Here is a 16,477-nt window from a genome sequence, read left to right as displayed (position 1 = left end):
TTTTTCTTTCTTAAAAAGTTTTTTATTGAAGTTGCGTTCCTTTCTAGTACCAAGGGCATATGCGACATGAATCTGCATTTTAAGGTGGCATCTGATCCACCGTAATGTGTTAAAATGCTGTCTCACCGGGAATCAAATCCAAGATCCCGTGCACCGAAGGCGTGCGCGCTAGCCACTACTCCAGCCTCAATGGGTATTAAGAATTTCTCGATTGTAAGAATTCAGAATCAGAATAACTTACGCTCTTTGGGAAAGCGCTTCTCAAATTGAATAAAATAACATTGTGTACAAAATTTCAATAACAATGTTTAAATAAATAATTATTGTTTCTTTTTATAAGGATATCAAAAGGGCGATTTACTTCATTGGCGATTAACAGCTCTAATGATGCATATATATATTTGTGGTTGTAAAAAATTAAGTGTGAAATGTTATTTTTCAGCTTACGACGATCTACGAAATGCGTTGCCATATACAGATACCACACAGATAGCAAAACACATGGGTTATCTTCCACACATTGAGGCCTCTATTTCAGGATCGTATAACGAAGAACCTGATACTTCACTAGGATTACAGCAGGAAGTAAGTACAATTTTTTGATTTGATTTTGAAAACTGAATAATATGTAAAGTTTATAGTAAAATGTGTAAATTTAGAATATTCAGTTTCCATAAGATCTATATAGAGTATATAAAGGCGAACGTGGGTTTGTGTGTTACCTTTGACAACAGTAGCTCTCCCCTGGGATTGGGATGTGGGTAACTTTGAAAACTCAAATGGGGACTTTTTTTTTTTTTTAATTGCAGATTCAGATTCTATGAGAAAAAATTTTTCGAAACATTTTTCTCAATTCGTGATAGATGGCGCTGTAATCAGGGTAAACTAGTTTCATTAAGGTTTCTTCAGTTGGGACCTTCCTAGCGGCGCATATTTTTTTTTTTTTTTTTAAAAAAACTAAAAATTTCCGCGCAAGCTGGATTTTTGTGGAGACTAATTTTTAATGTCAGGATACCCAGAAAAGTGCCCTTAATTTTTTATTATTATTTTGGGAGGGGGTCATAAGGTGGTAATTCTAGTTTTAGCAATTATTTCGAAATTCTGTTGTCGAGGAAATTTGTTTTGAGAAAAAGTGTAGTTTATAAAATTGTACATAAAAGATTCTTAGACCTTTCTTCGTAGATTCAATCGTTTCTGAGAAAAAGCTGCAGTAAAATTGTAGTATGGCTTTTGTCGTTCTTCTTCTTCTTCTGATTATTATTATTATTATTATTATTATATACTGTTTTCACATCATCGCGGGTGTAGAGTAATGGGGTAAATTCACATTAGAGTTCCAATACTATAAGTATTATAATTTGTAACATTTAATTTTTCTGTTGATGTTTTAGCTATTTTTTTAGCATTAAAATATTCCTAATATAATTTTTATGAACTTGAAAATCATATGTAGCCTATACAAACAGAAGTATCGTCTTCGCACGGGACGAATAATGTTTATGCTCAATATTTGAAATGAGTTTAGAATTGGGTAGAATAAATAACGATGAGCAATGGGACATGCACGGTCTTTGCTGAATTTGGCTTAAATGGCGGACTCTCAGCAGTCAGCTTAAAAACTGAAAACTATGTCATTTTGGACATTTTATTTTTCACCCTTTCTCATCCTCCATACAGATTGACTTAAACGCCATCGTGAGGGACACTGTTCATCTCAGCGATCCCGAAAACTATGCATTCGAACTAATATCGGTTGTTCTGAATTATTTTTACATTGCGTCCTTCTTACTTACCCGGTGTTAGGGAGTGTCACACGTACAGATTGTGATCATATGTGAATGTTCATGTGTTTTTAAAAATGAGTCTACAAACCGAACGTGATGAGCTCGTGACATACTCTATTTTTGACTTAAATCTTCCTTTTCCCTTAGGGTACACATCAAAAAATTCTGAGTAGCCTATGTCTCTTCGATAAAGATTCTTAAAGTATGTCAAGTAAATAGTGTGATTTTTGTATGCCGGGCAAACACAAGCAAACAAAACACCTTATTTTCTTCTTTGAGTCCCCTTTCTCTCCCCTTAGAATGCACATAACAACTTCAAGTAGTCTGTGATCTTTCAGACTATGGTCTCTTTGATGCAGTTACTTTAGAAATATGCCAAGGAAACTGCTTGTATTTGTGTATCGGACAAACAAGCAAACATTCTTCATTTCTATATATAAGATCATAGTAATGTGCCCTATTTCTTTGCACATACAATTCAGTGTATATCTTAGAACGATTGATTCTACGAAGAAAAGACTAAATGCCTTTTTTATGTAGAATTTGATAAATTACAATTTTTCTCAACAGTTTCCCTCGAAAAATTGACAATTTTCGAGATAGTTTAAAAAAAAAAGGAATCCCCGCTCTTTATCCCTCAAAGCAGAAAACCCACGGCTCAAATTAAGGGTATTTTACAGGATATGGTGAGGACGTCAGAATAAAGGTCTCCATAAATATCCAGCGTGTTCGGACTTGTTTCAAAGTTAAGATACAATTTTACTGAACTATGTTTGCTTCATATATATCAACGTTTAGATACAAATATTAGAATGCTGCAGCAAATATTTATAATAATTTCATAACAGAATAAGATTGGATGGTATTTGAGAAAATATTTTGTACGTGGGTCTGTGTCCACGATAACCCTGTTTTTTGGAGTGAAATTTCAAGGTTCAATGTTCAATTTTTTTTTTCAACAGAGTTGATAGTGGAAGAAAGTTAGCCATATTTTAATTTTTTCGTTCAGACGTTTCAGATATATGAGGAAAGTAGAGGTATTTTTGATAAAGCATCATTTACCATTAAAAATAAAATAGCATGTTTTACAGTGCTTTTGAAGATTCTGCATGTAAAAGTAGAAATAAGCCATTTTTATAATAGTAAAACAGTGCACACTCCCACAATATTTCCGTAACTCAAAATAGGTTTTAAGCTTTTGTAACTTTTTAAATTATATAATCTTAATATATAGGTATTTAATATTTTTTTCAATACAATAATTTGTACCATGTATATAGAAATCAAGTTATAGTGTCCAAAAAACAGAAAATGTAATTTCTTTAAATACAAAGATATTTTTATATACCCATAAAATTGACATTCTAGAGTTACGAACCCTTATTCTATGAGTACAAGTGTTCCCACTTTGTTTAAATGGCACACCGCTACGTAAGCTCTGCATACTTCACAGGTACATTATGTGCTTTCTGCAACTTTTAATTATTCGAGCTCGGAAAGACATGGAAAATATGCATGTATTTATACCTTAAATAGTGGCAAAATATGATCTAAAATAGAATCTAAGAAGCAAAGGCGTTTTTGGGTCTGCAGAAATGGGGGGAAATACCCTCCCTAAGTTTATACAGGGTGAACAAATATACACAACCAAATTGCGATAGCGGATTCCGTGTAAGGGGACAAATAAAAAAAGTTCAAATGACCATATGTCCGGAAATGGATGATTACGGAATTACGACCATTACCCGTCTGACGCCGGATTGGAAATTGACGAATGTGACAAAGTCACATTCTTTACATCACTGTTTCCCCGATGATGAGCTGGGAGCCACAGTGCATCAGTGGAAAGAGTATGGACCATAGATTCCAACGAAATCACATTTGTGCCCATAACCTTGAGTTGTAGAAAGGGAAAAAAATGGAAAAAATTATGAAAAAAATTTGTACGTTTATTTCTTTATCGTAAAATGCCAACACTGCTACCAATGGAAGAGCGACAAAAGCATACCCGCGAATGCAATGACATAGATAAATGAGACATCATCATAAATTTAAAAAAAAAAAAAAAAAAAAATCATGCAGGAGCTACAACCATTTACGGACCATTAACCATTCATTTCCGGACATATGGTCATATGAGCTTTTTTACTCCCTCCCCTATACGGAATCCACTCCTGAAGTTTGGCCATGCGTATTTGTTACATCCTATATATTACTATAATAATATGCTAATTAAAAACATGAAACTCTGCTTATATCGGAGAATCTTTCCTTCCGTGAAGTAAATGCACAAATGGGGCTACTGCTTGAAACTACACAACTCCACATTATTAGAACACTTGACTGTAGGCATCTTGCAACAGTTATGTCGGGTTCTATGACAAAAATCCTTCCAACGTTCATCAAATATCCCTCTTGCTCAAAAAATATCCGTATGTTCAGTGTGAAGAAAGAAAGAAAAAAAAAAAGAGAGAGAGAGAGAGAGAGAGAGAGAGACTGTCCCGTATATTTTAAATCTTCCTCGGTGTCTCCACCAATATTCAATAAAGAAACTAGAATTCAGATATCTCTGCATGGAATGAAAAAGAGGGAGACAAAGGATCAGGTCGAGATTTCTCTTTTTAAAACTGGTTAGGTCAAAAGCTCTTACAGTTCATACTCTACAGTAGCCTATAAAAGCAAATATTTCTAAGAGAAAAATTCAAGTAATGGCAAATACACTTCTGAGCAATAAGTGAAATTCGGCTAAAATAGAAAAACTTCTTCTCCCTTAACGTAAGTGTAAGTAATGTATTTCTTCAGCATCAACATTAATTACAAACATACATATGATGAAGTTAGTTTGTAGGTTTTTCAAGGAAAATTGGACAAAAATGTTAGAAATTGTTCCTTATTCTTCCCATTCTCATTACACTTCTTCAAATGTTCCACGTTTTTAATTCTGCTGAACATGTGAGAATCGAAAGCAGTCGGCCCCACATTTTCACAGCAGACACCTCAGATACCAAAGTCCATGGGGTTGAGGTAACATGAAGATGGTGTCATTGTCTTCTATCTTCTGAGAAACATGCTTCCAGTTATGTCAGCAAGCAGTGCTTCCATTGGGTCTGTAAGAGTTTCCAGAAAGTATAGGTATGCACTTTCTATAAAACGCGGTTAATTACCCAATCGTTTACACCATTTTACCACGCGCAAAGTAACGGAATAGAGGAGCACGAATTACAAACTGTTAAGAAGTACTTTAGAACAATGTTCTTACAAATCAAAAGGAGTGTTAACAAAGCTAAGTTCAAACAATAGTCGGCACAGTTGAACTACTGTTAGTTCATGCTTCTCAGCCAGAATGAGAATCTTCGCCAGCTACGAAAGTCTTCAGCTTTAAGCCACGTACTTGATCATATATAGTAGTTCCTACTTGTTCAATATGTTCACAAACGGTTAAAAGCACTCAGGAAAATAAGGATAAAATTTCTACAAATCCGTTTCAGGTGGTACAAAAAGTATGGGTGCTAGGCAGTTCTCCAGGACGTAAGTAAATTTCAAAAAGATGTAATTGTCAAGAGAATCGAAAATCATATTTATCAAGTTTACATTAATGGTTTAATTAAGTCAGTTCATAGGCAACAAATTAGAACTCTTATTGTACGAGTGGAAAAATGTATAGGTAATATAAAGGAAAAATGTAATCGAGTGAAGGGGGGAAGAACGCTAAATACGAAGAAGACAAGAGAGGAAAAGGGAGAAAAGCAAGGGATGTGAGGAACATGTAGGAACTCAAGTAGATAATAACAGATGACTGTGTGGTGGAACTATACACGCGGGAAGGGTACAGCACTGACAACATAAGTAGGTCAGGAATGAAGAGATCAATAGAGAACTTTGTCAAGAATAAAAAATCCATCTGATGGATGGAAGTATGAAACATAAAAAAGGTGGGAAGATGTAGGGGTTGGCAGAAAGTGTTATGTTTAAACTAAGAAATAGACTGTTAAGAACAAAAGGATATTACTTTTTATCGTCTTGGATGTTTAAAATGATGGATATAATATAAAGAAATACAGAATATAGGTTTCTTGTGCATAAATATAATAGTTTGTAACAGGGTTGGCTGGTTTAAACCAAAAAACGAAAAATATTCGTAAAAGTGTAACTATTCGTAACTTTTTTTTTATGTAACCTTATGGATGTTTCTTTTGTGATTTTTTAAATATAGTTTGTTATTATTGTTATGCAACCAAAGGAAAATTCTAAACATTCCTTCGTTTTAATAATGTTTACTATTGATAAAATACATCGAAATGCCGTACTTTTTGGGGTACAGGGATCATAAAAAAAACCACCAAAGGCAATTATTGAAATAAGAATCTTTGGTAAATATTTATTTATAAATGGGTCAGAGCCAAAGTGGACTCAAATAATTCGTATCTTTATTTATTCACTTACTGATATGCAAAGTAAGTCGTTATATTTCTTTAACTTGGACTAATAAAAGTCGTAGTGAACTGACTTGGACTAAATTAGTTCTGCTGTACTCTGTAGTACTCTGAAATTGTCCATATGTAATTCTGTATAATGGTTCCACTTGTGCAATTAATCTTTTTGTCCTTCTGTCCTAATGACTCTTGACGATTATATTAACAAATATGTGAAGATCAGTGAACGTATTTTTATCAGGAGTCCTTCGTGAGTGAGTCGACAAACGTATCGCATTTGTGGCCAATTAGTCCCGGTTTTGAATTCAAATGGAGGACAATTTCTCTTGGATCTAAGCCGAGAAGCGGTTTGGATTCCGCTTTAAGCTTATGTGACCCCTTCCAGCATAACCCGGTTGTTGCATACTAACACCAAGACGAAACAAGCTTATTTCCGTCGATGTGATATAAATACATAGAGCAAATTATTTAAACAAAACAAAACAAAACAAAAAAAAAAAAAAAAAAAAAAACTGGGTTTAAACCAGAAAACCTGGGTTTTTGGTTTTTTCAATAAAAACCATGGTTTTTGCCAACCCTGGTTTGTAAGTTACGTGGCTTATTGATAAGTATGTAGAATTACTGATATTGGTGTTTTGAGTTGACACGAAAGGTTCCACACTGAGTCGCCCTGTATATATGTTGGAAGTTGTTTAGCCTTTGGGAGGAACTGTTAAGAATTAGAGTACATGCCTTGGAATTAGAATTTCTAAGTTTTTATACTACGGACAAAATATAAATAGTTGAAATAGAATTGAAGTGAATTAAGTTTGGTAGAATTTTTGCTTTCCTTAGGAGATTTACGGAAGTTAGTTTTGACAGGCGATTATAAGTGAATCTTTGTAATTATATGTCATCCTATGTGGAAGAGAGAAAGAGCGGAATCGTATTTAGCAGCATAAGCCTGTATATGAACCGGAAGTAATTTTTTTTTCTATAGAATATCATCAGTAGTGTTTCAAACTTAGTTTAGGAATACACATTTCTAATCTAATCATATTCTTATATTGAGATTTCACATGTTTTCCTGTAAGATTTTCTTTCTTTTAGTATCTAGTAAGAAGGAAATTAAAGGTGATAATCTTTGCTAATGGATGCTATAGGATACATGTTACTAAATTAAAATTAACATTGTATCCCAAAAGAATGTTCGTTTATATTAAATGATTTGAACCCGAGAGAGGATTGATACCATTTAATATAAGACCACATTCTTTTAGGAACTCGTGTTAACAATCTATCTAACTTCCTTATTTTCGTTTGAATTACAGGATGTCCAGAACATGGATATGCCCCCAGATATGCGTTTAAAAATGTTAACATGTAGGGATTTTAAAAAGTATACGAATATGTTGCTGGTAGCAGTATTTGGCAGAGATGTCCTTGCTACTCATTGCTTACATGGAAGTAAAGGGAGTGCCAAGCCACGACTAGATAGAGAAAAAGTTGCTAGAGTTATTGGTGAGTTGATAAAAAGTGCACTTTTGTTTCAGATTTATGTATGAATTCTCAGGAATAAGTTAATTACACATATTTTGTTGCGAGCACGAGTATAGAAAGTGGTCATAATTAATTGATGTATTCAAGGCAGGTTGTTCGGATTTTTCGCAGAAAAAAAAAAAATCATTGGGTCTTTTTGGGTAAAACTCACAATAAAACTCCAAAGAAATTCACCTCCAAAAATATACTTTAAAATTTGGATTGAAATGATAACTTTAATGTGATCAGAGTTTCTTTAATGGTGTTTCTCAGTACACGCCTAGTTTCAGAATTGGCTTTAAATATATATTACCAAAAAGAGATCTCCAGAGCAAATGCCATTGAAAGAACGTGTTTCGGAATCATGCATAACGATTCAGTTCGTACACGATCAAATTCGTTGTAACGTTGTTCAACCGTAACCTCGGACAAAAAGCAATACGACTACGTACAACAACTACTTTGTTTTTGTAGTACATAATTCCGTATCAGTGCATATAAAGAATAAAATGTCCTACATTTATTAGTTAATTACAAATTGAAAATGCTTTACTTAAAAAAGAATTTTTATCACTACTTTCGGATGATTACACGCATACAAAGCGAAAAAGGTTGAATTAAAAAAAGAAAATCTCTTGATATTTGATAACTACAAATAACTACTGTTAGTTGAGCTATGCATAAGCGTAGCTAGACTGGGGAAATCCAACTGATCGCAAGAAATTTAAATTAATTTTCATTGTAGACCCTAGGACTCTTTGTGTTATACAGTACATAGAGGGTTCGGAGAGTGAGTAATGACACACAAATCTTTCACAAAGTACATGCAATTAAAGTGATCTGGGCTTAAGTGTATATGCTGCACTATACTACGTCCTTGCTTTTTTTCCTTCTCGTTCTCTATACACATTTCATTCGATTTCCTCTTCCATTATTTTTTATTTTCACGCTTGCTGTCACATTTCTCCGGCAAGGCCCCCACGAACAGATTTTCCGCAGAAAATAAAAAATACGTATGATATTCACTTTTTTATGCGTACTGTCTTTGTACGCAGTTTCGTTACAATCCTTCATATATGTGAGGTATTTCTGAACTACCTTTATTAGAATTGAGTTGTTGAGTTAATTTTAGTTCAGCGTCCCTTTCGGCAGCGAGGCTATATGAGAAGTGGACCTACTGATTAACGGAATCCGAACCACATGAGCTTCCGCCGGAAACCGAACCCGGGTCTCCCACGCCAAAGGCGCGTATGCTAACCACTTAGCCACGAGGGAGCTCTACTTTCATTAGAAATTTTGACACTTTGTAGTCATAAGTTCGAAAGTGTCTGTGGCCCACCCAACACTCTTGATAAGAAAAATGAGAAACTCGTATTTCCTTGTTTTTCGTCTACTATATCTGTACGCAATTTCACTCACTTTGATCTACCTCTCCCTGCGCTTTTGGCTCCTCACTTTAAAGTTTTTGAGTGACCCCCCCCAAAAAAAGAATCATTCTTCTGCAGAAAATAACGTACTCGTGTATTTCATGTGTAGTCTTTACCTGCCAAATTTGATTGAAATCAGCTTGGATCACTAACATGATAATCCTTGTAGTAAGTTGTTAGTCTGAAGATCACAGGTTCGAATTCCGCTTAGGACATAAATGTTATGTACTTCCTTTATTCATTTTCATTATCATAGTTTATCTCTCCTTCTATACCCCAAAAAGCATAAGCGTGGGCCGGAAATAGGTATTTGTCACTGGAGAGAATTAAGATTATTTTTGCAGTGGTGGCGTTCACCTATCGTGAAAGCTTTCGGAGGCTACACTTGAGAAAAGTGACCTGGTCAAGAAAATCAGTAGCAACTGCGACTGCACCGACAATGTACCAGGAGTTGTCTGGAGCTTTGTGACACTTATTCAGCTCTTCAGTTATTTTTAATTGATGGACTAGATTACCATTGTCTATTGAGATTTCTGAAAATAAAATTTGAATAGTATCGAGCTAGACCTATGAAAGTGGGGCCGCGGTGGCTCAGTGGTAGAGCCTTCACCTCTGGTGCGTGGGGTCCCGGGTTAGATTCCAGCCCCCGCCAAGTGAAATTTGTGGTGGACAAACATTATGTGCGTGGGTTTCCTCGGGGTTCTCCCGTTTCCTCCCACTTTCTTGATTCCACCATTTCATTCATTACTCATCATCACCGTCTCCTTTAGCCTAACCGGCATAACCGTGGGACGTAAAACTCAAAGATTTCATTTCATTTTTTTAGACCTATGAAATACTTATATTCACGGTAATTGTTGATTAAATATTTCAGAATATTTATATAAAAACCGTATTTAAAGCATTTAGTACTTATTTGTTAAAAGGTGTTATTATAACACCTACTTTGGTAATTGCGTCATTTTAAAGGGATTTTTTTAGTAATTTTATACTCCATAATTCTTCAAGTTATTCAGTGATGCCTCTTGAGGAAAGCAACATGTGCAAAAATCAAAATTCTCTGGCCACAAACTAAACAAAGAACCCCCACCCAATGTTCCATTGCCTATCCAAAGTTGTATACAAAGGTACTACGCTAGGCGAGACTAGTGTTACCAACGGCTCGAGCGGCTTGGCTCACTGCTCAGTCACCACCGAGCCAAATCGAGAACTAAGCCTAGACAACAGCTCACCCAACTGAGCCGGCCCGAGCCGATGGCTCACCTGAGCCGAGACGAACCAAACCGAGCCAATGCCTCATTCCAATCGAGCCGGCTCGAGCTGTTGGCTCTGTTGAACCGAGCCGAGTCGGTTGACATCATTAGAAAGGAGAGGCAAGTACAAGAAATTTATCGAGTTGGAAATTTACACCTGACTTTACAAAAACTTTGTTTCGTAACAGTCCTCTTCACCGCCGAACGAAGGATTACTTTAAGGAGAGACCAGATACAAGAAGACCACTAAATCGGACTTACAGTCACTTCCATAAAAGCAACATCGGATCTAACCTCTAGCGATCAAACAATTCATTTGAATGTGTTGAATGAAACGTGCCGACTCTAATGGTGCAGTTGGTTTGAACGGTTCGGCTCACGGCTTGTTCATCACAGAGCTCAGAAAGATAGCTCATATATCACGTGTACCGAGCCGATGGCGCACCTCAACTGAGCCGGCTCGAGTAGATGGTTCCTCTTGAGTTAAGGCGAACCGAGCTCATGGCTCATCTCAGCGGAGCCGGCTCGAGCTGATTGCTCATATGAGCCGAGTCGAACCGAGTGGATGGCTCATCGCAACTGAGCCGGCTTGAGCCGATGGCTCACCTGAACCGAACCGAACCGAGCTGGCTGGAACTGTTGGCTCAGTTGAACCGAGTCGAGCCGAGCCGGTTGGCATCACTAGGTGAGACCTCTTCTCCCAGTCTGCAGCGATAAAATTCCTGTTTCTATCAATGCCTCTTCCCTCAAGAGCCGCCACTCAAGTTACGAATTATAATCTTTGTAGATGAAATGGAACTTTCTAGTTCTGCTTCCCATAATTATACATCGACTGATGAGAATGAATGAAAAGTGAGAGGAAGCTGGAGAACTCTGAGATAACATATGCACACGGTGTTTGTCTACCATAAAACCACTTGACACGACCTGGAATCGAACCAAGAACCCCACGCACCAGAGATGAGCGCTCTTCCACTGAAGTAGCGCCGCCCCTTTTTGCTGTGTGTGTAAACTACATCAAGAAATGCGGAAATAGTGCCTAAAGAGACTCATTGTGTTGACAGGAGAATCGTTATATCCCCAGTTTTTTTTTCATTTAAAAATCTCTAAAAAAAAAAATCTGTATAAACAAACAGTTTATCAAGAAGTTTTATTTTAATTTTAGAACTTTTGCATCTAAATTACAAAACATTCTGATAAAATTATTCAATCTTCATGTGAATGACTTAGTTTGGTGAAAAACATTGCAGAATATATGGTTGAGACTGTTCAAGAAAACTGGTAAACATGCAGTTATTACCTGTCAAACGAGTTCGTGCGTGTCGCTGCTATGTGTTTATATACTGTTATTGGTTGAAAGAGTTTCGGAAAGAGAGGTATGAGTGCTTTACAGAGAGGCTAGAACATGCGAGCACTAAAGGTCAATTTCTTGGTTTGTTGTATTATAATATTAAAGTGATCGTTGTTTAATTGAAGTGGAAAATGATATTTAAAAAATTCACTACACCAAGTACTGCATTCCGATATTAGAAGAACTACATGAAGGTGTTAAAACTTTGTTTAAAAAAAACGAGAAAGTGGATTCATCTTGCATTTAACAAAACAAGACACAGCTGCTTGAGAAGTGTTATTGAAATTGGTGTATTTTATTTTAAGTATATGGGTAAATCACACAATAGTCCAGTGACGCTCTTAAGACTAGTGTTGTAAAAAATTTTTTTCTGTGAAGTTTCTTTTTCAATAAAAAACCGTTCTTTTTCATGTTTTTTTTCAAATGTCTGTTTTTTTTTTCTGGCAACTATTATTTATTGATTTATGTTGCAGATTATTGAAATAATTAACAGAACTTCAGTCGAAGCCCTCGTAACTTACAAATCGTTTGTTTCTTTGTACCTATACGAGCAAAATTGTGTGATTATTCCTTTCGGACCCAGCGTTCACCTCCGGTGCTTGGGGTCCCTGGTTCGATCCCAGCTCGCGCCGCGTGGACTTTGTGGTGGGCAAACACCGTGCTCGTGGGTTTTCTCGGGGTTCTCCCGTTTCCTCTCACTTTCTTCATTTCACTCATTTCTCATTATCACCTTCTCCTTTAGCCTAACCGGCATAACGGTGGGACGTTAAACTTAAAGATTTCATTTCATTTTTCTTTCGGACCCAGGTCATATTTGTCGTTTTCCTACATTTTCAGTTAGTGACTTATTGCTCAAAAACTATTTTTTCGATTGATACGGTTAAGGCCTTGCTTTTTAGAAAATGGATGTGGCTATTTTTTGGTGTAAGTTGCTTTGCAGTGTTGCCAACGGGTGGGAAATTATTGAGGGAAATGTAGGGTGAAAATTTACAAAAAAATCCCTAACATAATTTCAAAATTTTTTGTATCTAGCACCACTGCTGCCATATGCGTTCAAGTCACCCAAAAAATTATTTCGTGTGTTGACAAGGTACAGTGAAATTCTGAGGTCGCTGGCTTCCATTCAAAGAGGGAAAGAAAAAAAATTTTGTCATCATACATACTTTTTACACCTCAGAAGCAAAAATCAACAGATATGCCGGGGCTACAACCTCTCTAATTATCCTATTGAAACTTTTTATGGTGCGTTCTGTAGGCCAAAGAGGAAGCTTTCAGGTAGTGGTACATTTGTTTCAATGTGGTCAGCAAGAGGGAAATAATAGAGGGGAAAAGGGAATGTTTCCGAAATTTTCACCTAAAATTGGGAATTGTTTTTGCTAAAAAAAAAAAAAAAAAAAAAAAAAACTGCCATCAGACAGACGAAAACTATTTGAAAATAAACCTTGGTACCCAAGAATATATTCTACAAGTATCATGGCGATATCTAACAAAGTAAGTATGAAATTTGAAAAAAAAAAAAATCTCATTCTACCTCAGAAATTCACCATTTTCTTCCATTTACAGAACATGGTAAACCTCAACTGTACTTCCTCTAATTATTCTAGTGAAACTTTTTATGATGCACTGTGTACGCTAAGGACGAGGCTTTTAGACTCTTGTACGTTTGTTCGAATGTAGCCAACAAGAGGGAAATAATATAAACAAAAAAAATTGAATTTTTCCTAAATTTCCCCCTAAAATCTGGAATTAAAATTTTCTGTAGCTGGCAACGTTACTATCAGACACACACAAACTATCTTAAAATAAGCTTTGGTATCCCTCTAATATATCCTACAAGTATTATAACGATATCTAATAAAGTAAACATGTCAGTAAAAAATATCTCATTCTACCTTAAAAATATCACAGTTATCTTTCCAATTAGAGAACAAGGTCTACAGTAAACCTCAACTGTACATCCCCTAATTATCCTATTAAAACTTTCTATAGTGCGTTGTGTAGGGCAAAGAGAAGACTTTCAGATACTGGTACGTTTGTTCTAACGGCAGACAGAAGAAACGATGCATGTGCATGCGTGCGTACAAAACTGTTTGAGTTGCTCTTTCATTTGATATAATATTTATAATTGTAAGTTAATTCTAATAGATACTACAAAGTTTCAAAACTCTAATATTAATTTTAAAACACCCTGCATTACTTCAAATTGTGTCATGTAGGCAACAAGAGGGAAATAATGGAGACAAAACAGATAATTTTCCCAAAATTTCCCCCTAAAATCTGGAATTAAAATTTTCTGTAGCTGACAACACTGCTACCAGACAGACGCAAACTATCTTAAATTAAACATTGGAACACCACTAATATATCCTACAAGTATCATGGCGATATTTAAGTATTATGGTGGAACAAAGCTTCTAATTACCGAAAATATATTACAGTAAACAGAAAAGTAGGGAAAAACTTGAAAAGTCTAACGTTAGAACCTAAATACGAATTTTTCGTGCACCCCCCAATTACCCCATTGTAACGATCTGTACCTGTGTTTGTTCAGTAAGGACAAATGTTTGATTGGCTCAAGTTGACTTACACTCGGACGTATAGGTAAGGATTTATAAACAAATATTTCGAATTATTTTTGCCCAAATTTAGGAAAATTTTAATTTCCCTAATTGACAACACTGCGCGCAGGCCCGTCCAATTGATGTCAACAGTTAGGTATTCATCCGAGGTATCTACCTGGCAAGTCTTAAGGAGGTCTTTCTACAACGAAGGAAGCTACAGGTGAAAAAAGAAGTAAAGGAAATTCGAAATTAGAAAATTCTCGAATTTTTGACTGGGTGAAATTTGAGAAGGAAATTCGACAGCAGAAGAAAAAAAATAATATGATAAACTATAGTCCAACCATATTTTTCAAGAATAATATCCCGATATTTTAATTAGTGTCCACACAGGAGCGGATTAAACAAATGACACACCCGTGTGTGCCACTTTGGCCACCTAGGCCACCGAGTATATATTTGATTACCTTTTTTGACTACTAACTCGTGTTGTTGTAGTAGTTATAGTCTCGACTAATAATAATATCGTTGTTGTAAACAATAACTTTATAAGGAAAATTTTCTCTCATTTTTACATCTTAGTTCCAACACTGTTGATGAGAAATGCAGGGTGTTTCAAAATGAATTTTTGGGTTTTAAGTCTTCGTAGTACTTATTACATTTTACGTACAATAATAAACAATACATCAAGTAAAAGAGCACCTCAAACAGTCTTTGCTACAAGTGTTGGATGTGAGATCCATTCTTCACACGACGCACATCTAGTCGATAGACGAGAAAGGCCCATAAACTTTCCGCCATATGGCACAAAACACATTCAATTTAGGGGAGTCTCGTTTCAACTGTAATATCTAATGAGGATTTGCTGACCGCAAGATGCGAACATTATGAGTGTTCACATTAGGTGAAATATCGATTTATCACTGAGGACGACACGATTCAAAAATTCTTCATTGTTATGCAGCAATATTTCATTTGTGAAATTGGCACGTAAACCGTAGTCTGTAGGCTTTAGACCTTTAGCAACTGCAAACGATAAGGACGTAGTTGCAAGCGTCTTCTTAGTATTCTTCACACAGACGGTTGCACTGTAATTACACAAAAAGCTTTCTGCGCTCTCTAGTCTTTGCTACTTGCTCTTTCTAACGGCAGACAGAAGAAACGATGCATGTGCATGCGTGCGTACAAAACTGTTTGAATTGCTCTTTCATTTGATATAATATTTATAATTGTAAGTTAATTCTAATAGATACTACAAAGTTTCAAAACCCTAATATTAATTTTGAAACACCCTGCATTACTACAAATTGTGTCATCCTATATTCATGTCTTGTATATACATGTCATCAGGGCTGGCCCTAGGCAATTTGTCGCCCCGTGCAATGGCACAATTTGCCGCCTCCCCCTTTCTCCAGAAAGAACAAATGTTAAAAGTCATGATTTTAAGTATGCTACTCCAGCATGAACAACGAAGGAGAGGGTAAGTGCAGTCGCACTCTGAAAAGCTTAAATACTTACTAAAAATACAATCTCGTTGTGTCTGTTGTTTTCTTTAAATATTAATCTATTATGTTAGCGAAAGATAAAGCAAACACACCTGCAGAGGAAAGATGGTAATCATTTTCATAGAATTCAATATCGAGCTTCAATCTCAATGTATCAGTTTGCAATTCCAGTGCAATTCCAGTCTTTATTTCTTGATTTCTCTTCTATATCTGTTAACATTTTTTTAAAAACTTGTTGCTATCTTCAATGATGAGGAACTTGTTTGTGACAAAAACAAGACTAGTTGTCATATCAAAACTGTGATAACTAACTAAAGGAAATAGATATTCGCTACTATTCGAGAATTGAATTCTTGCATTTGACAACAATCAAGCATATTGTGCTCGGATTTATTTGACCATTTGCTTTAGCATTGTCCATGTGACCTTAAACTAATGCGACGTAAACATAATTTATGAATGTAGTATTCAAATAGAAGGTCAGCTTAGTAAATGTAACTACCATCATCATGAAGTCTATTTCCAACAAGAAATATTTAATTTAAATAATATACTTATGACACATTTTGCCGGACCCTCCAAACTTGCCGCTCCATGCAAACGCACGTGTTGCACATATGGTAGAGCCGGCTGTGCATATTATATATA

General features: G+C 35.7%; 1 protein-coding gene across 3 annotated transcripts in view; it reads left to right on the top strand.

Moving 5' to 3' along the window:
* LOC145672024 (uncharacterized) overlaps positions 1–16,477 on the top strand; it is an 84,831-nt gene that overhangs the window by 57,228 nt on the left and 11,126 nt on the right. For all 3 annotated transcript variants that reach the window (XM_081741215.1, XM_081741214.1, XM_081741216.1), the window contains exons 8-9: positions 443–585; positions 7,528–7,717. In XM_081741215.1, coding sequence (XP_081597341.1) covers positions 443–585; positions 7,528–7,717 — 333 coding nt within the window. The remainder of the gene's footprint in view (positions 1–442; positions 586–7,527; positions 7,718–16,477) is intronic.

This window comes from Thermobia domestica, chromosome 15 (assembly GCF_964235325.1).
Source record: "Thermobia domestica chromosome 15, izTheDome1.hap1.1, whole genome shotgun sequence".
In the NCBI taxonomy this organism is placed as follows: domain Eukaryota; kingdom Metazoa; phylum Arthropoda; class Insecta; order Zygentoma; family Lepismatidae; genus Thermobia; species Thermobia domestica.
Note: the sequence above shows the minus strand (reverse complement) of the source record. Positions and strands in the feature narration are given on the sequence as shown.